We start from the raw sequence: 27836 nt of genomic DNA, 5'->3' as shown, positions 1-27836 counted from the left end.
CGCGTTTTACAATATTACAAAATTAAGGATAATTTTTGGCTTCAATATCTCGTGGAAAACGAGCGTAAGCTATTACGCAGTACGAGAGAACCTCTCGTAATGCTGCGTTCACACCAAACGCGAATATGCGTCTGGCGCGAGTGATTTCAATGTTAAGTCAATGGTAAGACGCGTTTACGCGCGTCTGGAGGTCTTGCGGCGCGAATGAGGCGTTTAGCGCGGCGCGGTAGACGCGAATTCGCCTCATTCGCCTCATTTTGCGCGAATTGTGCTTTTTGTGCATCACGCGTTTGACGCGAATTCGCGTCTGCCGCCCGAGTTGAAAAATCTGAACTTCTGCGTCAATTCGCGCCGCGTTAACCAATCAGGAGCCTGCCTGCTTGCTGCTGTCACGTGGTGAACTGACAGTTTAATGTTATTTTATTTTTGGCCTCAATAAATTATTTTGTAATATGACTAAAATGCACAACAAAGCAAATCTTTCACATAAAAACTCGATTTCAATATGAGAGATAGCCTACTCATTTGTATTGAATGCTATTTATTCCATATCTATTCTAGATTAGCCTATATGAAACTTTATTAATCTAATGTAAAGACACCAAACACAATTAAGTGTATAAAAACTTTAAACTCAAAAAAAAATAACAGGACAGGTTTCACTTTTGGAGGCTGCCTCCATTTATTATCAAAACAAAAATAAATGACAGATTAGGTGCGGGAGAGGGTGAACCTCGCGCCGGGCTTTACAGCGCGGGCTTGTCAGGCAGCGACCACTCGAGGCCGAGGCTTTATACGGCCTACGCTGTCCTCGTCAGCGTCCTCACTGTTAGGTCCACCAAACCTACCTCCTGGAGCAAATTGTGAAACTCCTGAAACCCTCCGGAGGTTTTGGTGGACCCGTGTACAGCGACGATGTCCCCTACGCAGATGTTTCTGCTCTTCAGATCATATAAGAGCGGTGACTCTCTCGATTAATGCTATTGCTAATGCTCGATAAACATCTAAAAAGATGGCCGCCAACAGCTTAGAAACTTTCGCCCCCTGACTTCGCCTTTGACGCGCGTAAATTTCGCTTCAAACTTTTGATTTTACGCGCGTCAATTTCACTCTTGACGCGCGAATGCACACAAAGTGGTCACGCGTATAACTAGACTATAACTAGACGCGGCAGGCGCGAATTTTGACGCAGATTCGCGTTTGGTGTGAACGCAGCATAAGAGAACATGAATAAAGCGAGTATTTGCTTTATAGGCCAAACCTGAGAAAATGGCGCCATCTTGTGAAAAAGTCCAAATTAAAATTTTGTACCTTTCCCAAAAGAATAAAAATGTTAAATGTTTGTTTGTTAAATGGCCCTGTGATAAAAATTTAAAATAAATTTAAAAATGTAGTTTTCTGTGGGGATATTTTTGTCCATAAGGTCCTGAGTGTAAATATGTTGTGTTACTAGTGTACAATTGATTCATGAAAGAAAAAGATGAGAGTAAAATAAGAAAATTCCAATAAAAATAAACACTTGTGCCAAAATGGATGAAGTTGGAATTAACACAGGGCAAAAATGTCCTTAAGGACACACAAGGGTTAAGTTGGCTCTAAATTTTACATATAAGTGTGATTGATCAGTGAGACCCTTTGATTACAGTGTTGCTATTGAAGCATAATTTGCAAAACTGAATTAATCTAGAAGCAGAATCAGATTTAACTGTGATTTTCTGCTGATATTAACAGTTTAACTGGTAAGATCCTCAGAGGAGAAGTTGTGCAGCGATTATATAAGAATGGAAAGACTGTGTCATTGAAGGTGGATGTGAATGTGAGTAAATGTGTGTTAGTTACAGGATCAGAGAATGACACTGTTCCTCTGTCATAGTCCAGCTGAACTCTCACACGCTGAAGCTTCTGTTTAACAGTTAAGACAGTGACGGGTTGCTCTGGGGATTGTGAGGTGTATTTGCTGTTCATGTATCGCACACGCCAGACATTAGAGTCAAAGAAATCTCCCTTCCTTTGGTTTGATGCTGTGGTTATTCCAAGAATCCAGAGTGTATTGTCTCCAACCTCCACATCCCAGCAGTGTGTTCCTGAGTTAAAGCCCTCAGATCCCAGGACACATGCATACTCATCAATCCTCTCTGGATTATCAGGAAGTGTTTTACCTACACGACTGTACAACACACTGGTCAGATCAGCAGAGAGTGTGAGACGAGGATTTGCTGTGTTTGGATCCAGAGTCAACGGAGCTGCAAAGAGAATAACATCAGATTACAGGATGAAATATGATGTATTAGAAATATAAATGTAAAACACAAATAAAGACTTTTTTGAAAGAAATCATAAATGACGTTATCTTAACAATGGTCTCTCAGTTACTGTCAGAATTGATTGAGGCTTCATTTTTAATATCATCAATAAACACTATTGTTAGGGTGACCATATTCCAGGACATGTCCGGCCGGGATTTAGAGATCGCCCAAAATATCCGGGATACGGCTTTTGCTTTCTCGACGCCATTCATTTTGTTTACATGCACAACTTTTGATTCAGTAGGACTGAATTAATTCCGATTGGTGAATCTGAATGTAGTGTTTATATGAACGCTAAACAAGTGATCGGTTGATGTGCGTTTTAGCATTGCTATGAAAATTCCTGTGTTTTCGTCTCGATCGGGATCCGTGTGAAGCAGATGCATGACCTGCAAAGCTGGCACGTATGTGTCAGTGTCAAATAATGTAATAATGTAAACATAATGAATGGTGACTGTAGAAAGCAAAAGCCGAATCCCGGGCATTTTGGGCGATCTCGAAATCCTGGCCAGACATGTCCTGGTTAAACAGGACGTATGGTCACCCTAACTATTGTATCGTAATACATAAATATAGATTATGAGGAATAGACTTTTAATTATGAGTTCGCTGTATGATCTGATGATTTTCTGAAATACAGTTCAGATTCACTTAGAAATTCAAGTAATTGTTAAATATATTTCTATCAAATGTTGATGTTGTGTGTGTTTATAACTGAACTATCTTCTGCACTGGTGTCAAATCTGCTGAGACTCACTGTGTTGGACAGTTTCCAGCATCTTCTTCCAGACTCTGAACGGCAGGTTACCCAGATAACGCGACACATGAATCAAAGCTCCAGAACTCATCCGTGGATCCGGCTGTGAGATCTGGACTCTGAGGAACATTCAGGAGTCAGAACTGCAGTGAATTTGAGTTCAGAACCACTGAGAGAAGAGATACGAGCAGCTCACTTACCTTTCCATCGTGACTTTAAAGTTCTGGAAAAAATAGAGTTTGAAAACATTTTAATATCTTATCAAACACTCTTATTGTCAATGAGTCTCTCTATACAAGTTGTTTTATGCACAAAGATTTGTCACCTTTAGAAACGAGACGTCATTGTCTTTCATCATCTCCTCCATGTCTCTGATTGTGTGTGAAAGAGCTGAGATGTGTGTGTTCATCTCCTCCATCTTCTCCTTCATCCTCTGCTTCTTCTGCTCCTCTTCCTCTCTCAGTGCAGTGATTGTAGCTTCTTCTTCGTCTCTGAGAAACTGATGAAGCTTCTCAAACTCTTCTTTAATCTGACGCTCTGTGTGCTCAGCTTGAGACTGAAATCAAATCACATTCACTTCAGTCAGCGCTGTATGAACACACACTCCACTAATGTCAATAATAAACTCTGTGTGTGAATGTTGAGTATTAACTCTTTATATCCTCACCTTGATGTGTTTAATAGTTTTATCACACTTTTTCTTCATTTCTTCTCCATGTTTGAGCTTGTTTTGTAAGGACGTCAGTGCTGTATTAAATTCCTCCTACAGGTTAAGATGAAAATCTGTGAAACTTATGCAGCTCTAAGAGGTTTAAACATTTTATGTTTTTTTTTTTTTTTGCAATGGCCAATTCTTAATTATTATATCCATGCAGTTGTAATTTTGTGGTTGTGCAAATACAAATACAGAAAGAGAAAGTATGTTAGTATCAATCACATTTTGGTGTGTCTTGTAATTAATCACATATTATTAATGAAAAAATATTAATAACCCATGACATTTCTATTTTCAATGTTTCGTGCCAATGCTGTTACATTCAAGAAGATTTGAACATCAGAAGGTCAAAGTTTGGGCCTTCAATTCTAATTTACAGTCATTAGCTCCGAGCAACAGGAAGTCAGATATTTTGGTTTGAACCCATACAGAAAAAAAATATATTGAAATATATTTTAAAGTGTCAAAAATATATGTGGCATATATTCCAAATACATTGAAATATATTTGCATTGTTGTTCACTTATATTTATCATTTTGAAATATATTCTGAAATATAACAAAAATATATGATGTTAAGTGTGAAATATATTTACATTTATAACATGTAATGTAAAATATATGACAAAATATATGGTCATAAAATGTTTAGCTTGCTAAAGAAGGGTTGAAAATGTATTTTGATCATAGTAATTCCTCTACCTTTTCCCCTATACACAACAGTAGGCTACCATATTTCACTACTGTATTATGACACACAGCTATAATAAATACTGTACTTACATTTAAATGACTGCAATGTAAAATGACGGATAGTTGCTTTCCTAGGACTATTAGGCCATATTAGGTGGCACTTACCTAACACTAAGTGCAATTATTAGATTTATTGTTGTGTTTTATTGACATCTTTCCTGAAGTCATTTAAATATTAAAAATATGCACAATATTTATGATGCAAGTATAACAGTGACACTCGAGTGAAGTTCACTTAAACAATAGATAGAACTCAGTGTCTAACTGTCACGTTCACCGTCTATCTCTGCACTACATTCCCCGGGATCCTCTTTTGCGCACCTGCAATGACTCTTCCCTGAGTATAATCACCTGCACCTGTTCACAATCAGCAGCCTCATCAGCAAGCTCTAAAAAATACTCTCCACAGCCTCAGTTCAACGTCAAGCCTCCAACAGGAACAGACTATAATCCATTGTCTCCTGAGACGCTGATGCATCAAGATTCCAAGATGTAATGTATACTTACCTGTGAAACACTAACCTCTGTGTCATTGTTCTGATGTCTCCAGAAATCCTGTTCGATTCATGTTACCTGTGATCCTGTGTTCTCCCGAGCTTCCGATGTTTCCTCCAAGCTTGCTTGCTATCAACTGCATCTGAAAGAGAAAAGACAAGTATTAATGAACAGTGACGACTTGATATCAACAAACCTGAAGTTAACATGCTTACCTGCTGTCTGCCCCGCACCGAGTGATCTTCACCGAATCTGCACTTGAACTCACTGAATACTCACCTTGCACTCTTGTCTATTTGAATAAAGCTGTGTTTGGATTCACTTACCTCTGTCTCCGTGCCTGTATCCTGACAGAAGGCTTGACCAATACAGCTATGGATCCTACACAGCCCAAAGACGGTGCTTCCGCAAACCCCACGGAATCCACTATGCTCTTCCAGGGTGATCGGACTCTGGAGGAGTATGTGGAGTTCTACCTAGTTCTCTTTCAGGACGTAAGTTGGTTTCAGGATGTAAATTGGGATGGAGAGGATCTTAAAAGATGGAAGATCCTCTCGCCCAGATACTGATGTTGGACTATTCATGGAGTTCATTGACCGCACTTTGTGGGTGTGTGGTTCTTCACTCACTGTGGAAGACGTCATGCCTGCCCAGCCAGAGACGATCCACGTCCAGCCAGATCTTCGCGTCCAGCCCCGATCCTCATCTCATCAGTCCAGTAAAACCAGAACCTGAGCCAGTCATCTGCACAACCGAACCTATCTCCAGGGATGATGACTTCTCTGATCTCCCTCTCATCGGCCCAGATGAGCCAGAACCAGTTCCGAGTCCAGTTCCGACTAAAGAAGTCGCCTGCCCTGTCGAGCAAGAGCCAGAGCCAGTCTTCGAGCAAGAGCCAGAGCCAGTCTTCGAGCAAGAGCCAGAGCCAGTCTTCGAGCAAGAGCCAGAGCCAGTCTTCGAGCAAGAGCCAGAGCCAGTCTTCGAGCAAGAGCCAGAGCCAGTCTTCGAGCAAGAGCCAGAGCCAGTCTTCGAGCAAGAGCCAGAGCCAGTCTTCGAGCAAGAGCCAGAGCCAGTCTTCGAGCAAGAGCCAGAGCCAGTCTTCGAGCAAGAGCCAGAGCCAGTCTTCGAGCCAGAGCCAGTCTTCCCAAGGGCGTTTTCCCTGCTGGTCCCGTCCAGCCCCGAGTTTCCTGATATGCTGGTCCCGTCCAGCCCCGAGTTTTCCAATCTGCTGGTCCTGCCCAGCTCAGAGCCCTCTTTGTCACTGGTCCTGCCCAGCCCAGCCCGTTGATCCTGCGCCAGAGCCCGTTGATCCTGCGCCAGTCCTGTCTAGCCCTGAGTACAAGGAGTCCAGTCCTGAACGCCGAAAGCCAATCTTTGTAACTGTCAAGTTCCCCATTAAAATTTGGGGGGGGCGCAGTATACCTGCTAGGGGGTCTCTCCGACGAGGTTCCCAGTGCCACCATGTGCACTTGAACTCACTGAATACTCACCTTGCACTATTGTCTATTTGAATAAAGCTGTGTTTGGATTCACTTACCTCTGTCTCCGTGCCTGTATCCTGACACTAACACTGCATACTCACACTATTAAATAACTATTTAATTCTGTAAAAATAATTCAATAAAAATAAAATTGAAAACTTTTTAAATTTCAAATAAAACAATTTGCAAAAGTTAAAACATATATGAACATATATGTTGTTAGTAAATATATTGACATAAATATATTCACATATTTAACTAAAATATATTTTCAAAAAAATAGATTTACATATATTTAACTAAAATATATTTATTGGGCCAATTTCAAATATTTGCATATATTCCAAAAATATTTCAAATATATTTCTTTTGTGTATGGGAATGTGGATTTTTTTGGATATTTCAGAGTTTTTAGCTACTCCTAACTGGTTTATTTTATTCACACCAAACTTTTTCAACATGATGAAAATACATTAAAGATGCTAAATTGAGAAGGGATATTAAACATCTCAAACGGTTTTGCTATAGTGAGGGATTCAAGTAATAACTTTCGTGCTCTAAGTTTTACGCCAGCCCAACAGGAAGTCGGCTATTATGGGTTGTTTGGAAAGGAATGCTGTGGAATTTGATGTCCTAGGGAATTCATCCAATCCCCACCAAACTCGGTCAGCATGAAGTCAAGACATTGAGGATGCTAAATTTTATATCAGTAGAAAGTCAGAGATTTAGTCTGAGTAAAAATAAATACTGGTCTATTTTAAACACAAATAATACTCTATGTTTAGCACTGTATTCAGCATATGAAATTAGAGATATTTGTCTTACCTTGTAAGATGAAAGCACTTCACTGATGGGTCTAAATGTGTGATTGGTGTGTTTCTCTGAGTCTATACACACTAAACACACAGGCTGTTTGTCCTCCAGACAGAAGAGTTTGAGTTTCTCACTGTGTAAACTGCAGATCTCCTCAGATCCTGATGAACGTTTCTCATTTCCCTCCTTTATCAATGAATCACACAAGTTTTTTAACGCTAGATTAACTGGAGGTTCACTTCTAGAGGATCTTCTCCTGCAGAGAGGACACTCCTGAGTTTTCTTAGTTTTCCAGAACTGTTGTAAACACTCTTTACAAATACTGTGACTACAGGACAGAATAACAGGAGTCTTGAAGATGTCACAGCAAACAGGACAAGAAAGCTCTTCCACAGATTTTGAATCCATTTCCTCGTCTTGTAAAAGATCCAATGATCTACAATTTACTTTAACTTTCTGAACTTTGGTTTAATTAACCATTACAATCAAAATCTCATCTGGTTTCATTCAGAAATAAACAAAAATGCTATAATTTAAAGTGTCCTCCTCTGTTCTTCACAACACTGACTCGTTTTAGCTTTCAGTAAAGCTGAAAGGCAGAATTAATGACTCACTTCCTTTTAGGTTTTGTAAGAGGGTGGAGTTTCAGAAAGACAGACTGGATGTATAGACTGGATTTTTATCACTGTAAAGCCGCTTTGGAACAATCTACATTGAGCGCTATATAAATGAAGATAACTTGACATGTATAGTTTTATCTTTATTTTATGCGTGCTTTCAAGCATATTCTGGAAACAAAGAACTGAATAAAGAATCAAGTGAGAGTCTGTAGCATAAAAAAAAACATTATAAAAGAATTTAATACTATAAAACAAAATAAGTTTATATATATATTTAGAGATAGACCGTCATTGTGTGTGTGTGTGTGTGTGTGTGTGTGTGTGTGTGTGTGTGGGTGGGGGGGACATGGATGGTAGCAGTTGCTGACTTCAGAACATCATACTAGCATACTACTCTTCCTATTTCTGCCATTTTTTTATGTTTTATTTTTTTTTTTTTTAAGCCGGTAGGAAAACTTGCATCACCATCTTCCAGTTCAGCTTGGAGTGAGCATCGAGTTTGTGAATCGATTTCGATTCAATATCTATTCATTTGGATAAATATGTAAATTTTTCTCATGGAGAAAAATCTAATGTGGTAAACTGCACAGTGAACTCTGTCAGCTGGTACATTATTATTAAAGGTTAATTAATAATTGAAGAGTTCAGATGCAAAAGCCTCTAAGAGACAATTATTGTCATTTAAGTGAAATTACTGAACTTAAATATACAAGCTTGATAAAAATGATCATTCTCGAAGAAAATTTCTGATGGCACTTAGAGGCTTTTGCATCTGAACTCTTCAATTGATTTGTACAATTTTTGATTTGTCATTTTTTTCGTAATAAAACATACAAAATTTGAAGGCTGAGACTTTGTTTCATATCGAAAGTATCCTGCTATGTCTTGTCTGTCAGCCTATAGACCTTTCTCACAATAACCGGAAATATGTAATCGTTGTGGAAGTTCCTGTCAAGCATCAACATATCAGAAAAACATACCCGGGCAAGAGAAAATGGATCAGAGTCTTTACAACTTGAAAATTTTTTAAATTGTCGGTAACACTTTAAAATACGGATCCTTCGTTAATGAATAACTACACAGGAACAAATGAGTAACACAATATTAACAATCTAGTAACTACAATTAACTAACAAGTAACTCTGATTAACGAATTAGTAAGTAATAGCACACAGATTTAAGTGGTAGTTCACTAATAACTAATCAATAACTACTATTTTTCAATACTTCCCAGAGAAATAATGAAAAAAATTCACAATTCATGCAAAACTAATTAATAACTAATGCAGGACAAATTACTAGCACTAGATTAACATTACTGCTAGATACTGTACACTAATTATAAATATGTAATAGCGTAGCAGACTTATGATTTGGGAAAGCTGTCAATAATTAGCCTATGCACTGCTGTCTTTTAGAGAACTATTCATAAACTAAATAATTTTTAATAATTGTTTTTATAAATGCACTTGTCTGGAACACTTACCCTGTGGCCGATTTTCCGGCATTCCTCTGGACTGGCTTTGAATAACTAGACTCATCATGGTGAGCACTGGAACATACTGAGTCATCAGCCATCCAAATACCAGTTATTTTATTATAGCTTGAGTCATTTGAGACACTTGAGTCATTACTAGTTAGTTAACATCATCTTCACTTTAGAATACGGATCCAAATAATTAGTAGTTCCTATAGGGGTATGTAGTAACACTTGAGTCATTACTAGTTAGTTAACATGATCTTCACTTTAGAATACGGATCCAAATAATTTGTAAGTCCTATAAAAGTATGCATTAACACTTGAGTCATTACTAGTTAGTTAACATGATCTTCACTTTAGAATACGGATCCAAATAATTTGTAAGTCCTATAAAAGTATGCATTAACACTTGAGTCATTACTAGTTATCATGATTCCATGCTGTAGTTACTAATGAAGAGCCAACCCGAAAGGGTAGAATCATCTAATCATTCACAGGATATATATACACACACACATATTTATATATATATATATATATACATATGAACAAAGAGACATACATAAAAACAATTTTGAGAGGTAGGTTAAATAATAAAATAACTGGTATTTGGATGGCTGATGACTCAGTATGTTCCAGTACTCACCATGATGAGTCAAGTTATTCAAAGCCAGTGTCACGGATGCACACGGGAAGCAGGAAAATCCAAGTGCAGTAATTTATTAAGAGGGCAATCCAACATCGTTGTAATCCATGCAGAGGTCAAAAATCCAGAGAAGCAATCCAAACAAGAACGGGTATAAACAGACAAGAAGTGTGGTGACACAAATTAACGACTCCGTACACATACAGAAACAGGCAGAGAATAAATACACACAGGTCTAACAGGACTAACAATGAACAGCTGGGACAATGATTACGGGCAACAGCTGAGTGTAATGAACAGTGATAAGTGACAGACAGAATGCTGGGAATTGTAGTCAATGTGAAGGACACCGTGAAAACGAGACACAAACCAGACACTGTGACATAACCCCCCCTCTACGGAGCGGCTACCAGACGCTCCATGATAACACTAAAACACAACACAAGAGTTCAGGAGGGAGGTGGAATGGTGGAGGATCAGGGGGAGGGAAGGCGGGCCAGGTCCATGGAGGGAAACGGGGACAGGGAGTGACAGTTCATATGGCGGCCAGGGCGGAGACGACAGTCCCTCGAGCGGCCAGGGCGGAGACTTTCCCTCGGGTGGCCAGGGCGGAGACTTTCCCTCGGGCGGCCAGGGCGGATCCAGCTGTGCAGGCGACCGGGACGGGGCAGGTCCTTCGGGCGGCCAAGGCGGAGACGACCCTTCGGGGGGCCACGGCGGAGACAACCCCTCGGGTGGCCACGGCGGATCCGGCTGTGCAGGCGACCGGGACGGGGCAGGTCCTTCGGGCGGCCAAGGCGGAGACGACCCCTCGGGCGGCCAGGGCGGAGACTTTCCCTCGGGCGGCCAGGGCGGATCCGGTTGTGCAGGCGACCGGGACGGGGCAGGTCCTTCGGGCGGCCAAGGCGGGGACGACCCCTCGGGCGGCCACGGCGGAGACGACCCCTCGGGCGGCCACGGTGGCGCAGAAACTGGAACAGACACCACCAGCGCAGGAACTGGAACAGACACCACCGGCGCAGGAACTGGAACAGACCCCACCGGCGCAGGAACTGGAACAGACACCACCGGCTCAGGAACAGACACCACCGGCTCAGGAACAGACACCACCGGCGCAGGCTCAGGAACAGACACCACCGGCTCAGGTTCAGGAACAGACACCACCGGCGGCTCAGGAACTGTAACAGACACCACCGGCGGCTCAGGAACTGGAACAGACACCACCGGCGGCTCAGGAACTGGAACAGACCCCACCGGCTCAGGAACAGACGCCACCGGCTCAGACACCACCGGTTTAGGAACAGATACCACCGGCTCAGGAACAGACACCACCGGCTCAGGTTCAGGAACAGACACCACCGGCGGCTCAGGAACTGGAACAGACGCCACCGGCTCAGGAACAGACGCCACCGGCTCAGACACCACCGGTTTAGGAACAGATACCACCGGTTTAGGAACAGATACCACCGGCTCGGGCACTGGAACTGGCACCATCGGCTCGGGCACTGGAACTGGCACCACCGGCTCGGGCACTGGAACTGGCACCACCGGCTCGGGCACTGGAACTGGCTCAGGAACAGGCACCACCGACTCGGGCACTGGAACTGGCACCACCGGCTCGGGCACTGGAACTGGCACCACCGGCTCCGGCACTGGAACTGGCACCACCGGCTCCGGCTCAGGAACGGACACTGGCTCCGGCTCAGGAACGGACACTGGCTCCGGCTCAGGAACGGACACTGGCTCCGGCTCAGGAACGGACACTGGCTCCGGCTCAGGAACGGACACTGGCATGTCCAGGATCCGAGTCAGACGCTCCAAATAATCCATCATAGCCTTGGCAGCCACACGAAACGGAATGTGAACAGTCTCTGACTGGGCAGACGTGACGTGAACAGTCTCCGGCTGGGCAGACGGAATGTGAACAGTCTCTGACTGGGCAGACGTGACGTGAACAGTCTCCGGCTGGGCAGACGGAATGTGAACAGTCTCTGACTGGGCAGACGTGACGTGGACAGTCTCCGGCTGGGCAGACGGAATGTGAACAGTCTCTGACTGGGCAGACGTGACGTGGACAGTCTCCGGCTGGGCAGACGGAATGTGAACAGTCTCTGACTGGGCAGACGTGACGTGAACAGTCTCCGGCTGGGCAGACGGAATGTGAACAGTCTCCGGCTGGGCAGACGGAATGTGAACAGTCTCTGACTGGGCAGACGTGACGTGGACAGTCTCTGACTGGGCAGACGGGACGCGGACAGTCTCTGACTGGGCCGACGCAGGTCTCCTCCTCCTTCTTCCCTTCTGACGGATGTGTACCGTCTCTGAACTGGACGAAACCATCGACGAAGTCCCAGCGCCCGTTGAGACCCGTGGTGAAGCTTCAGCTATCCTGATTTCCTCATGCCTTTGTGCACATCTAGAAAAATACTCTAGTAAAGAGATGCCCTTCTCTCTCTCTGCGGGAGAAAGTTCGCTACGTGGAATCCACATAGTAACTGGGGACGAGATCCTACAAAAAATAATAAAAAATGAAAATTACCGCTGGATTTATGGTGACGGAGTCGTTCTGTCACGGATGCACACGGGAAGCAGGAAAATCCAAGTGCAGTAATTTATTAAGAGGGCAATCCAACATCGTTGTAATCCATGCAGAGGTCAAAAATCCAGAGAAGCAATCCAAACAAGAACGGGTATAAACAGACAAGAAGTGTGGTGACACAAATTAACGACTCCGTACACATACAGAAACAGGCAGAGAATAAATACACACAGATCTAACAGGACTAACAATGAACAGCTGGGACAATGATTACGGGCAACAGCTGAGTGTAATGAACAGTGATAAGTGACAGACAGAATGCTGGGAATTGTAGTCAATGTGAAGGACACCGTGAAAACGAGACACAAACCAGACACTGTGACAGCCAGTCCAGAGGAATGCCGGAAAATCGGCCCCAGGGTAAGTGTTCCAGACAAGTGCATTTATAAAAACAATTCTTAAAAATTATTTAGTTTATGAATAGTTCTCTAAAAGACAGCAGTGCATAGGCTAATTATTGACAGCTTTCCCAAATCATAAGTCTGCTACGCTATTACATATTGATAATTAGTGTACAGTATCTAGCAGTAATGTTAATCTAGTGCTAGTAATTTTTCCTGCATTAGTTATTAGGTTTTGCATGAATTGTGAATTTTTTTCATTATTTCTCTGGGAAGTATTAAAATTTTTTAGTTATTGATTAGTTATTAGTGAACTACCACTTAAATCTGTAAAAAAATTCAGTAGTTCTCTGGGAAGTATTAAAAAAATAGTAGTTATTGATTAGTTAATAGTGAACTACCACTTAAATCTGTGTGCTATTACTTACTAATTCGTTAATCAGAGTTACTTGTTAGTTAATTGTAGTTACTAGATTGTTAACATTGTGTTACTCATTTGTTCCTGTGTAGTTATTCATTAACGAAGGATCCGTATTTTAAAGTGTTACCGACCAAAGATATGACTATTGTGAGAAGGTGGAGTGTGTGGAAAGTTATAAATATTTAGGACTATTATTGACAATAAACTGCGTTTTGGTGTGAATACCAAAAAAAGAAGTCTGTCAGTTTTATTCAACAGTTATGTCCTTAATCATGCTCTTAGGTAGTGACCTTTTTTGCACTCAAAGTTCTCTATTCTGCTCTCGCTAGACTACAAAAGATGAAAAACAATTGATACAAATATTATTTTGTCCCTTGTGCAATCAGATTGTTAAATACTCAGAATGGTATATATTAGTATTTTAAATGTATATGTAGCCTACTGTTGTGTGTTCTTATTTATTTTGTTTTATATTGTGGTATATATTTTATATTTCTACTATGCTGCATACAAATTACCCGCAAGGGATCTTAATAAAGTTGAACTTAAACTGGCGCGTTAGTGAATTTATTTATAAAAAAAAAGCAACATACAAAACTCTCGTATATAATATAAATATATGCGTATAAATGTACAAATGTTGTCAATATACAAAAAAGTATTAACCAAGCAGAAACAACAACAACAACAACAAAACAAAAACAAAGAGGGGGAGCTACTTCATAATACATAAATCAAAGGCAAAAAGGCTAAAGAAAATAAAATTAACATTTGGAGCGTCACACACACACAATGGCGCGTTAGTGAATGGTGACATGAGAAGGAGAAAAGATTATCACAAGATCAGTAACATCCCGCCGGATAGCCCGAATCCATTTCCGTCGAACTTCATCATCAACAGGGAACTGAGGGAAGGAATGAAACCGACAGATATGGCTGCTTTTTTAAACAAAAACAAGACACATCTTAGCTGTGTCCCAAGTGACATGAACAAACAATGAACAGCTGTATTTTTATTAACTAAGATTAATACAGCATATTAATAGCAATAGAGTGCCAAGGCCCAAGTGCCAAGCAAAAAATGCAGGGACAAGTGGCAAACAAATCAGGTTCATCAGGTTCGATTATTAAGGCTTTTAATCGGCAGAATGCTGCTGGTCGTTGTGCTCTACTGGCAGAGCTAATTATACGTCAAATTTAACACCGCATACACACCATTGCCAAAGAAGAGCTTGTCTTCACTACATTTAAACCTATGTTGCAGCTCATGGAAAAAGAACGGAGTTGCGATTAACATGACGTATGCAAATGACAAATCAATAAGTTATGCATATGGATCAAAATGTATCCTTACCTCCGGCAGAATCTTGTCCAAGGATTCTTTGAAGAATAGTTGTAGTATAAGCTACACTTATAATGCTCTGGTAATATTTTTATAGAATTGCCTTCTATGAGCTGAAGTATGAAGAAACAGTAGGCCTACTTGTCTTTAAAAAATAAAATGTATTTATACAAAAGATTAAAATACTGGTTATACAATAAAACAATAAAAGGTTTGTATCAAACAAAACAAAAGGTTACAGATTATAATACTTTCAGCTCTATCCTTTTCAGGGCAGTCCTGAAAAAGGATTTACAATGGCTAATTACCTTATATGCTGTTCAAGCGGTATATATGGTTAACTTGTTCTCGTCTGAGTTTGTCAAGTTAAGAAATACAGCAGAGCAATATCAGTCAAAGGATTCTAGTAAAAAGTATACTGAAGATGAACTATATTCTCTTCAGGGCTGCAACGACATCAAAATCAAAAACGCAACACTCTTATAGGGATCTCCCAGTCGCGTGTCAGCCATTTTGACGGAATACATCCGACAGCTACTCAGCGGCAATGGATCTATTAGGCTAATTATAAAATTATCTGTTTTACTTTCGGGTTATAGGGCTGTGACGGTGGCAGTTTTTTACCACTGCGGTGGTAATGGACCAACTACCTGCGGTGGTTGGGGGGTTGTTTTGAAAATTGAAATAAAAATGTAGTGTTTATTTGAGCAAAAAAGTGTTTATTTGAGCAATTCCGTCAAAGAAGCAACACACTAAAGCCTGTAAAGCATTGAAATAAATATCAGTAAATATTGGAAACTTAAATAATATAATAAAGTTAAATCTATTTAAAAAAAAAAGTTTGTTTAATAAATTCCACATAAAGACGCGTATTCCACATTAAGCCTATACCGCTCTGCGCTTTGAGAGGAATATTCGATTAGTTTATTTAATTATAGAATTACTATAGAATATCGAATAGGTTATGCAATTATTCTCTAAAATAAAAAAAATAAAAATGTTTTTGGTGCTAATGCGGTGGTAACGCGTTCATATAATTAGGCCCTATGTTCTGTAATAAGGTCCTGTGTCCTGAAAGATATTCCTTTTGTATGATCACGTATCCGATCGTATCCAACTGCACAGCATCGCTCGGGCATGATAGGAATATTTCGCGACGAGTTGTAGTATCACCGGCGGTTTAGCATTTTCTATTCCGTCAAGATGGCTGCTCCAAGTGGCGTGACGTCACGCGGGACGTCCCTTTACAAAAAGCACTCGTATATATAGGAACGCTGGTTACATCAGTTCCTGTGTCTATGCTAGGGTTTTTCCCAGAGGAAGTAAAACCATGTGACTAACAAATCATATGACAATGTAAAGCATACGTAAATCATATAACAATGTAAAACATGTGACAGGCATAAATCATAAAACAATGTACTTTCAATACTACATTGTATTAACTCATGGGAATTGTGTTTTACCACAAGTGTGCATTCATGTTAACATTCTTCCTTCCTTTTCTGCCCATCCATTGTGGGAACCTATTGGAATGTGTTCTTGAATATAAGTCAGGAAATGGATGTGTGTTTGTTAGTGCATTATAAGCTCCAGAACTCAAGGAATTTTTCCTTGCAACACACACACACACACACACACACACACACACACACACACAGACCATTTTTCAAGTACATGCATACAAACCACACTGACATCCACATGAATTATAACTGCAACATTTATACAATTGATATGCAAATATGCAGAAGAAGAAAACATGAATAAAGCGAGTATTTGCTTTATAGGCCAAACCTGAGAAAATGCCGCCATCTTGTGAAAAAGTCCAAATTTAAATTTTGCATCTTTACCAACAGAATAAAAATGTAAAATGTTTGTTTGTTAAATGGCCCTGGGATTAAAAAAAAGAAATGTAGTTTTCAATGGGGATATTTTTTGTCCTTAAGGTCCTGAGTGTAAATATTTTGTGTTATTTTACATTGAAGTGTGATTGATGAATAAGATGCTTTTATTACAGTGTTGTTATTGAAGCATAATTTGCAAAACTGAATTAATCTAGAAGCAGAATCAGATTTAACTGTGATTTTCTGCTGTAATAAAGAGTTTAACTGGTAAGATCCTCAGAGGAGTTGTGCAGAAATTACATAAGAATGGAAAGACTGTGTCGTTGAAGGTGGATGTGAATGTGAGTAAATGTGTGTTAGTTACAGGATCAGAGAATGATACTGTTCCTCTGTTATAGTCCAGCTGAACTCTCACACGCTGAAGCTTCTGTATAACAGTTAAGGAAGTGGCGGGTTTCTCTGGGGATTCTGACATGTATTCGCTGTCCATGTATCGCACACGCCAGACATTAGAGTCAAAGAAATCCTTTCCCTTCCTTTGGTTTGATGCTGTGGTTATTCCAAGATTCCAGTATGTATTGTCTCCAACCTCCATATCCCAGCAGTGTGTTCCTGAGTTAAAGCCCTCAGATCCCAGGACAATTGGATACCTGACAAACCTCTCTGGATTATCAGGAAGTGTTTTATCTCCAACACTGTACGACACACTGGTCAGATCAGCAGAGAGTGTGAGAGAAGGACCTGCTGTGTTTGGATCCAGAGTCAACGGAGCTGCAAAGAGAATAACATCAGATTACAGGATGAAATATTATGTATTAGAAATGTAAATGTAAAACACATATAAAGATTTTGTTGAAAGAGATCATAACTCATAACAATGGTCTCTCAGTTACTGTCAGAATGGATTGAGGCTTTATGTTTAATATCAGTATTCAATCAACACTATTGTATCCTAATACATAAACATAAACGATGAGGAATAGACTTTTCATTATGAGTTCGCTGTATGATCTGATGATTTTCTGAAATTCAGTTCAGATTCACTTAGAAATTCAAGTGATTATTGTAAGCCCGCACTCAATCGGCCCAACGGAGGCATCCAATCAGCGGCTGAAGGTCTCTGTCTTTTCTCATGGCAACGTATTTTGATTGAATGAAATACATTTTCTCATATGTATTTTCTCGTTATTTCATCTGACTCCATAAATGAAAAGGTTTTAATGATATCTGTGCATCATTAAATGTGAGCGAATGTTTGACTATTTTGAGAAAATAATGTCAGAGTCAGTTAGAATAAAATCAAATGTTTACAATTTATTATGTCAGGGAAATGTATCATGCCAATTACATAATCAGTTCAAAGATAATCAATATAAAACATCAAATCTGCTGAGACTCACTGTGTTGGACAGTTTCCAGCATCTTCTTCCAGACTCTGAACGGCAGGTTACCCAGATAACGCGACACATGAATCAAAGCTCCAGAACTCATCCGTGGATCCGGCTGTGAGATCTGGACTCTGAGGAACATTCAGGAGTCAGAACTGCAGTGAATTTGAGTTCAGATCCACTGAGAGAAGAGATACGAGCAGCTCACTCACCTTTCCATTGAGGCCTTAAAGTTCTGGAAAATATAGAGTTTGAAAACATTTTAATATCTTATCAAACACTCTCAGTGTCAATGAGTCTCTCTATACAAGTTGTTTTATGCACAGAGAATGAAGCCAGATTGATTTGTCACCTTTATAAATGAGACGTCATTGTCTTTCATCATCTCCTCCATGTCTCTGATTGTGTGTGAAAGAGCTGAGATGTGTGTGTTCATCTCCTCCAGCTTCTCCTTCATCCTCTGCTTCTTCTGCTCCTCTTCCTCTCTCAGTGCAGTGATTGTAGCTTCTTCTTCGTCTCTGAGAAACTGATGAAGCTTCTCAAACTCTTCTTTAATCTGACGCTCTGTGTGCTCAGCTTGAGACTGAAATCAAATCACATTCACTTCAGTCAGCGCTGTATGAGCACACACTCCACTAGTCAATAATAAACTCTGTGTGTGAATGTTGAGTATTTAACTCTTTATATCCTCACCTTGATGTGTTTAATTGTTTTATCACACTTTTTCTTCATTTCTTCTCCATGTTTGAGCTTGTTTTGTAAGGACGTCAGTGCTGTATTAAATTCCTCCTACAGGTTAAGATGAAAATCTGTGAAACTTATGCAGCTCTAAGAGCTTTAAACATTGTATGTTTGGATGTTTTTATTGTTATATTATATGTTGAATGGGTCATTCTCATGGAAGCATTTGTGTCTGAAAATGGCAGGAGATATATTTTTTAATTATTTAATTTGGAAAGGATGAACATCAAGAAATCATTGTTTTCATTAAACAAATGTGTTTTTTGCAATGGCCAATTCTTAATTATTATATCCATGCATTTATAAATTAGTGGTTGTGCAAATACAAATACTGAGGGTGAAATAATGCTAGTATTAATCACTTTTTGGTGTGTCTTGTAATAAATCGCATATTATTAATGAAAAAATATTAATAAAACATGACATTTCTATTTTCTATGTTTTGTGCCAATGCTGTTACATTCAAGAAGATTTGAACATCAGAAGGTTGAAGTTTTGTGTAGAATTTTATATCAGTAGAAAGTCAGAGATTGTCACGGTTGGTAGATCCGCTGTCTCATTCTAGTCTGTGTGTTTACGTGTGTGTGTGTGTAGGGTGTGGGTGTGTCTTAGTTCATTCATTGTTTCATGTGGGCGTTGTCACTGATCTCCCTATCATCCTGATCAGCGACAGCTGATTGTTATTATCACAGCCTATTTAATGCCCTGTCTTTCATCTCATGTTTGTCAGATCGTTGTTTGATGATTCCCCGTCTGCCTGCCTGCTCCTGTCTTGTTCCCTCGTGTTTTGCCTGCACTGCACTGTACCGGACTGGATTATTCATTGCCGATCTCACCACGGATTCTTCACCGCCGATCTCACCACGGATTCTTCACCAGCACTCTCACTGAGGATCGCCTGTCTCAGCCCCTGTGTCACGCTCTCCTGTTTGCTGTGTTCCTGGCGATCTCCCGTTTGCTGTGTATCTGACGATCGTGTCAAGAAGAATACATTATCTGTCATCAACCTTGAGTGTTTATTACGAAATAAACTTATTGTGCACTCGCACTTGTTTCCTATCAGTTTGTCGTTACAGAACGATCTGACCCAGCATGGAAGCAGCGAGCACGGAGTCCTTCAAGGATTTTGTGGACCACAGTATCGCCAGGATGGATCAGCAACAGGAGAGTATCTCTAACACCGCACGCGCAGTTCCAGCGCTCGTGACACAGGTGTCCGGGCTCACTCAGCAAATCCAACTGCTGAGCCCTCCCACTGTGCCGCCCACACCGCCTGTTCCCCTCGTCGTGCCAGACGTCAGAGATCGTCCAGAACCACGACTACCTGTCCCTGAAAGTTATGCTGGTGAGCCGAACTTTTGCAGAGCGTTTCTCACAATGTGTTCTATGCATTTTGCTCTACAGCCGAAGACATTTGAGACTGAGAATTCCAAGGTGGCTTTCGTCCTTACGTTGCTGAAGGGGAGAGCAGCGTTGTGGGGAACAGCGGTGTGGGAGAACCAAGACCTATGCTGCGCCTCGTTCCATGCACCAGAAAATTAGCCGACCTGAAACAGGGAAGCTCTTCGGTGGCGGAATACTCGATTGAGTTTCGGACCCTGGCGGCGGAGTGCAAGTGGAACGAGGAGGCACAGTGGGATATGTTCCTGCATGGGCTGTCCGACCGTGTGCAACGCGAGATCTACCTGCTGGACCTGCCTCCTCGGCTCAACGGGCTCATCGACCTGGCTCTGCAGGTGGATGCCCGCATCAACCAGCTGGACCAACACCTCCATCCCATCCACATCCATGGCAGTGTTGGGCCGAGGGGCAGCCTGGAGGAAAGCACGGTCGGACCCACCAACGATCCCGAGCCCATGCAGGTAGGGAGAGCCCGGCTTACCCGGGAGGAGAGAGAAAGGCGGAGGTCCCAAGGACTCTGCCTTTACTGCGGCGGCCGCGGACACTTCTTACACTCGTGCCCGGTAAAAGAGCAAGCCCGGTAGTAAAGTTGAGGCTACTATCGGGTGGGATCTCCACCGGGAAGTCCTCACCATCCACTCTCCTTCCGGTTAGGCTGAGATGGGCCAACAGCAGGCACACCTGCCAGGCACTTGTGGACTCCGGGGCCGAGGGGAATTTCATGGACATTCACTTAGCACACAAACTTCACCTTCCCATCTCGTCTCTTCCTCATCAGATCTCGGTCAGTGCTCTAAATGGCCAACAGCTCCCCAACATCTCTCTCTCCACTGGTCCCATAACCCTCATCACCTCTGGCAACCACGTTTAGACTATTCCCTTCCTCCTTATGGACTCCCCTGTCGCCCCGGTGGTGTTGGGTCACCCTTGGCTCGTCAAACACAATCCTCATGTGGATTGGGGCTCCAACACTATTTCCATGTGGAGCGTGTCCTGTCACGAGTCTTGTCTTGTTTCTGCCTGTCCGTCTGTGTCTGTTTCTGTGTTACAGGAGAAGGCAGCTGATGTATCAAACGTGCCTGCGGAGTATCTGGACCTGAAGGAAGTGTTCAGTAAGTCTCGGGCTATCGTCCCTATGACTGTGCAATAGATTTAGTGCCAGGTAAGTCTCCGTCTAAAGGCAAACTTTACTCTCTTTCGGTACCTGAGAGAGAGGCCATGGAGAAATATATTTCTGATTCTTTAGCAGCCGGATTCATTCGACCTTCCTCTTCTCCCGCGGGGGCGGGATTTTTTTTTTGTGGGTAAGAAGGATGGTTCTCTGCGACCTTGTATTGATTACCGGGAGCTGAACAACATCACGGTAAAGAACACCTATCCTTTGCCGTTGATGTCTTCAGCTTTCGAGAGGTTGCAGGGAGCATCCATTTTCACAAAATTGGATTTACGTAATGCCTATCATTTGGTTCGCATCAGGAAGGGGGATGAATGGAAAACCGCATTTAATACCCCCAGGGGGCACTTTGAATATTTGGTTATGCCTTTTGGGCTTTCCAACTCCCCAGCGGTTTTTCACGCACTCGTCAATGACGTGTTGAGAGACATGGTTGATCAGTTCATATATGTCTACCTGGATGACATATTGATTTTTTCTTCGTCTCTCCAGGAACACGTTCAGCACGTCAGACGAGTGCTTCAGAGGCTGCTAGAGAATGGGCTTTTTGTCAAGGCGGAGAAATGTGAATTTCATGCACAGTCTGTCTCTTTTTTAGGATACATCGTCTCTTCTGAGGGAATGCGCATGGATCCTGACAAGGTTAAAGATGAACTGAACTGAAATAATCAAAGTTGATAATGTGTTGTTTATGACAATTAAAAGTAAATTACACAAAAAATTTGAATTAAAAATATCAATATAGCTCTTTTTTAAGCAACACAAAAATTGCATTTGTTAGTATAAGAACGCTGGCAATTCCGATGACGTCACCGGCATGGTAGAACCTGCGAAGGTATATAGGCAGCTGCAGCTGCAGGTCCTATACACAGACGAAAATGAGTCATTTTAATGGCATGGGTATCTGACTACCACCACACGCCCGGCCTGACACAGTCATTAACTGTAATTATGAACCCAAGCCCGATTTAAACCTACCATTTTTTTTAATACGTGGGCCGTTATAACCAGGGGCGGCGCCAGATAATTTTTTAACGCAGGTGCTAGATATATACAAATAGTATTAATAAATGAGCAAACATAGGCCACTTAATATTTAATAATCAATTATTTTAATTATCACAATTATTAATAATAAATCTATAAGAATATTTGATTGAATGCTGAATGTTGCTTGTTCAATTGAATACAATTAATACTTTATTAATTGTATTCAATTGAACAAGCAACATTCAGCATTCAATCAAATATTCTTATAGATTTATTATTAATAATGATAATTAATAATTAGCCTAATTATTTCAACATAATATCTCGTTATTTCGTAATATGTAGCCTACATAATATGTGTGTGTGCAACAAGCAAGATGTGCATTTGTAAATCCGGTGATGCGCATGCATTTATTTATATTAATAAACAGTGTCGGCTGCAAAGATTAAGCTGACGATCGCCATCTCCGTAGTGAACGCGCCTACAGAGAGAAATGCACATCATTACATAATCAGAGAGTAGCCTATTTATTTTCGTTTTGAATTGTTTCGTTTAAAGACATTTCAAGCTTTCTATATTTCTCATGTGTGTAAGGCATACACTGAGTTTCGGTTAAGTTAGGATGAGATGTGCTCCAGTTCACGTGCAATGCAAGTGGACGCGCGGACGCCTCCATGATTATAATGTCTCCATGATTATATAATTATAATTATAATGATTATAATGGCAACTGGTTGATGAAAAAAATATTAAAATTAAGATACAATTTATACAAAACGAAATTCACTTTAAAGAAAGGCTTTCTACAATGCAGTATTAATTAAGTGGTCAAAATCATGTCTGACCCGCTCCATATCTCTCGATATATTGCGCATCCTATCTTACTCATGCTGTTAACTTTTTTATATTCAACATAGATGAAAAAAATAATAATAATAAAAAAAAAAAAAATATTTTAATGAAACTAAATGAGCTTATTTAATGGCTACAACACGTATAGTAGGCTTACAGACTCTCTATTTGTACAAATTGCTGCATATTCATTTACTTCTGAATTGTGTACGTTGAAAGGCATTTGTTTGTGCATAAAACATATCTGACTGCAACATTTATCAAGTTAATGATAATTGTGCGTGCATTTATTAATTATTATCTTAGAGAATAATGCAACAAGGATGAAGCATGTAAACTGCGTTGTTTGTTTATTCAGAATGGAATGGATCGCAAATGGATCCGAATGAAGAAACGTAAAAAAAAAAAAAAAAAAACTGAACTCATCTGTATCAACAATGTACCCTGAGACGATGGACATCAGCTAGCTTCAGGGTGGGTAGGACATTGGAATCTGTTTACAGACCTGCTGTGGTTTTATTAGCAGCTAGTAAACGCATTATTATCGAGAGGAGTCATGATTTATACTGTTTATATGGTCGGAGTGGTGGCTAGCTTGTGGAGTTTGACAAAAGTGCTTCCAACGTGTTTACGTTAGCTGCTAGCTCTTTCCCTAGGTTGGATCGTTTGGTATATAGCTTGATTTTGTTACTCAATTTCAATGAATGAGTGTCTCAGTTTTGTTGAAGGCTATAAAGCTATATTGAACACAATATGGTTTGTGTATGTGACAACGTTACATCCAGCCCTTTGCTTAGCTTGCTATCATGATAACAGTTAACATTCTTCTCTGTCCTCTGCCTTGACGTGAGCGTTTCAGCGCCCTGTCTCTGCGGTTACATAGATAGCATCGGTGGTGTTAGTACTTGCCATTGGTCTATCGGTCTGCCCTGTACTACAGCCTGAAAAGTTTAACATTGACGGAATAGCCTCAGGTTTAGCCTAACCCTCACCAGTGAACCGGTTGTATTGAAAGTACAACTCTCTAAATAGTCTGTCGCTAAAAAATGCTCACTACGGACTCGAAATCCAGGGGCTGCATGCAATGGCTGCTCTGCTAGTGTTGGTTAGCAACGGAGTAGCTTACCATTCCAGTGACGTTGCCGAATGTTGAAATCCAAGATGGCGGCGCCCGTGTAACAACAACAACATTTTCAACATACCCTTTTAACAAATTCTGCCACTTTAAAAATTGTACCAATGAGAATAAATAAAATGCATCTGTTATATCACCTTTACTCAAAATTCCAGTTCAGTTCATCTTTAAGGCTGTGATGGATTGGCCAAGTCCAGATTCCCGTAAGGCCCTACAGCGGTTTCTGGGGTTTGCCAATTTCTATCAGCGTTTCATTCGCAATTTCAGCCAGCTAGCCGCACCTCTGACTGCCTTGACCTCCCCCAGAACGACGTTCAGGTGGTCGGACACAGCCGAGGCTGTGTTCTCCAACCTCAAGAGTCACTTCGTTTCGGCTCCCATCCTTGTCGCCCCTGATTCCACACGTCAGTTCGTGGTGGAGGTCGACGCATCAGAGGTGGGGGTAGGAGCAGTTCTATCCCAGCGTCCTCAGATGACAAGATGCATCCTTGCGCGTTTTTCTCCCATCGTTTATCACCTGCCGAACGTAACTATGACATTGGTAACAGGGAGTTGTTGGCCGTCAAGTTAGCGTTGGAGGAGTGGCGTCATTGGTTAGAAGGGTCGGGGGTACCTTTTATCGTTTGGACCGATCACAAGAACGTAGAATATATTAGATCTGCCAAAAGACTCAACTCCAGACAGGCTCGGAGGGCACTTTTTTTCGGACGTTTTGATTTTACTCTCTCGTACCGCCCGGGTTCCAAGAACATCAAACCCGATTCATTATCTCGTATTTTTGATCCATCCGAACGCCCGGTTGCTCCCGATTGTATTTTACCCGAGAAAGTAGTTATCTCCACACTCGTATGGGAGGTCGAGTCGAAGGTCAAGACGGCCTTAGAAGGGGTAACGCCTCCGCCCGGTTGCCCACCGAATCGTTTGTTTGTGCCGGAGGAGTCACGGTCCTACGTTATTCGATGGGGTCATTGCTCCAACGTGGCTTGTCATCGAGGAGTAAGTCGCACTAGCTACTTAATAAAGCAACGATTCTGGTGGCCATTAATGGCTCGTGACATTCACGATTTTGTTTTGGCTTGCTCAGTTTGTGCCACTGCTAAGACGTCTAACCGACCTCCTGATGGGTTACTTCGACCGCTGTCTGTCCCTTCTAGACCCTGGTCCCACATTGCGCTAGATTTTGTCACCGCCCTCCCGCCCTCTAATGGCATGACGGTTGTTTTAACCGTAGTGGACCGGTTCTCGAAGGCGGCACATTTCATTCCCTTGCCCAAACTACCCTCAGCCAAGGAGACAGCGGTCACGGTCATTGATCACGTCTTTCGGTTACATGGCCTCCCGATGGACGTGGTTTCTGACAGAGGTTCCCAGTTTGTGTCCAAATTCTGGCGATAGTTTTGTAGATAATTAGGGGCCACAGTCAGTCTGTCTTCGGGTTATCATCCCCAGAGCAATGGTCAATCTGAGCGAGCCAACCAAGACCTGGAGAGAATGTTGCGATGTTTGGTCTATAAGAATCCTTCGTCCTGGAGTCAACAACTCTCTATGGTTGAGTACGCACATAACTCGTTGCCAGTGTCATCCACGGGCCTCTCTCCGTTTAAATGTAGCTTAGGATACCAGCCACCTATCTTTCCGAGTCTGGAACCCGAAGTCGCGGTCCCCTCCGCTCACGCCTACGTCCAGAGGTGTCACCGCACATGGACTAGAGCCCGTGAGACTCTGCTCCAGGTGGGGGCGCGCACTAAGGCTAAAGCCGATCGCCACCGGTCTAGGCCACCCGTATACGTCGCTGGTCAAAAAGTGTGGCTTTCTACTAAGAACATTCCTCTCCGCTCCGTGTCTAATAAGCTTGCCCCCAAATTCATTGGACCGTTCACTGTCACCAAAATTATTAGTCCGGTGACAGTCCGCCTCAAACTTCCTCCAGCGTACAGGAGAATTCATCCCGCCTTTCATGTATCCAAAATAAAACCCGTTTTTCGTTCTCATCTTAATCCGCCTGCCCCGGTTCCTCCCCCGCCGCGACTCGTAGATGGGGAACCTACTTATTCGGTACATCGTATCCTGGACTCGAGACGGAGGGGACGCGGGTTCCAGTACTTGGTGGACTGGGAGGGTTACGGTCCGGAGGAGAGGAGTTGGGTACCTGCTCGAGACATCCTGGATCACTCCCTCATCGATGATTTCAATCGACAGGTAGGGTTGTCTGGGAACGCCAGGAGGCGTTCCTAGGGGGGAGGGTACTGTCACGGTTGGTAGATCCGCTGTCTCATTCTAGTCTGTGTGTTTACGTGTGTGTGTGTGTAGGGTGTGGGTGTGTCTTAGTTCATTCATTGTTTCATGTGGGCGTTGTCACTGATCTCCCTATCATCCTGATCAGCGACAGCTGATTGTTATTATCACAGCCTATTTAATGCCCTGTCTTTCGTCTCATGTTTGTCAGATCGTTGTTTGATGATTCCCCGTCTGCGTGCCTGCTCCTGTCTTGTTCCCTCGTGTTTTGCCTGCACTGCACTGTACCGGACTGGATTATTCATCGCCGATCTCACCACGGATTCTTCACCAGCACTCTCACTGAGGATCGCCTGTCTCAGCCCCTGTGTCACGCTCTCCTGTTTGCTGTGTTCCTTGCGATCTCCTGTTTGCTGTGTTCCTGGCGATCTCCCGTTTGCTGTGTCTCTGACGATCGCGTCAAGAAGAATACGTTATCTGTCATCAACCTTGAGTGTTTATTACGAAATAAACTTATTGTGCACTCGCACTTGTTTCCTATCAGTTTGTCGTTACAGAGATTTAATCTGAGTAAAAACAAATTCTGGTCTATTGTAAACACAAACAATACTCTCTGTTTAGCACTGTATTCAGCATATGAAATTAGAGATATTTGTCTTACCTTGTAAGATGAAACCACTTCACTGATGGGTCTGAATGTGTGATTGGTGTGTTTCTCTGAGTCTCTGCACACGAAACACACAGGCTGTTTGTCCTCCAGACAGAAGAGTTTGAGTTTCTCACTGTGTAAACTGCAGATCTCCTCAGATCCTGATGAAGGTTTCTCATTTCTCTCCTTTATCAATGAATCACACAAGTTTTTTAACGCTAGATTAACTGGAGGATTACCTTTAGAGGATCTTCCCCTGCAGAGAGGACACTCCTGAGTTTTCTTAGTTTTCCAGAACTGTTGTAAACACTCTTTACAAATACTGTGACTACAGGACAGAATAACAGGAGTCTTGAAGATGTCACAGCAAACAGGACAAGAAAGCTCTTCCACAGATTTTGAATACATTTCCTCGTCTTGTAAAAGATCCAATGATCTACAATTTACTTTCACTTTCTGAACTTTGGTTTAATTAACCATTACAATCAAAATCTCATCTGGTTTCATGCAGAAATAAACAAAAATGCTATAATATAAAGTACCCTCCTCTGTTCTTCACGACACTGACTCGTTTTAGCTTTCAGTAAAACTGAAAGGCAGAAATAATGACTGAGGGTGGAGTTTCTGAAGACAGACTGGACTGGATTTTTATCT

At 41.8% G+C, this 27836-nt stretch overlaps 1 protein-coding gene across 1 annotated transcript; it reads right to left on the bottom strand.

Moving 5' to 3' along the window:
• Positions 1-1701: 1701 nt before the first annotated feature.
• On the bottom strand, positions 1702-27590 carry LOC308700499 (uncharacterized protein; the record flags this gene model as incomplete). The annotated part of the gene is made up of 12 exons (XM_081382132.1): positions 1702-2243; positions 3064-3182; positions 3264-3286; positions 3389-3619; positions 3731-3826; positions 7333-7736; positions 16917-17387; positions 18017-18135; positions 18217-18239; positions 18357-18587; positions 18698-18793; positions 27195-27590. 12 exons carry the CDS (start codon positions 27588-27590, stop codon positions 1702-1704), a joined length of 2751 nt encoding a protein of 916 aa, XP_081238258.1.
• Between the last annotated feature and the right edge of the window lie 246 nt (positions 27591-27836).

The sequence above is a fragment of the Scardinius erythrophthalmus genome (genome assembly GCF_964197995.2).
Source record: "Scardinius erythrophthalmus genome assembly, chromosome: 13".
NCBI lineage: Eukaryota > Metazoa > Chordata > Actinopteri > Cypriniformes > Leuciscidae > Scardinius > Scardinius erythrophthalmus.
This window is presented reverse-complemented; position numbering and strand designations above follow the sequence as displayed.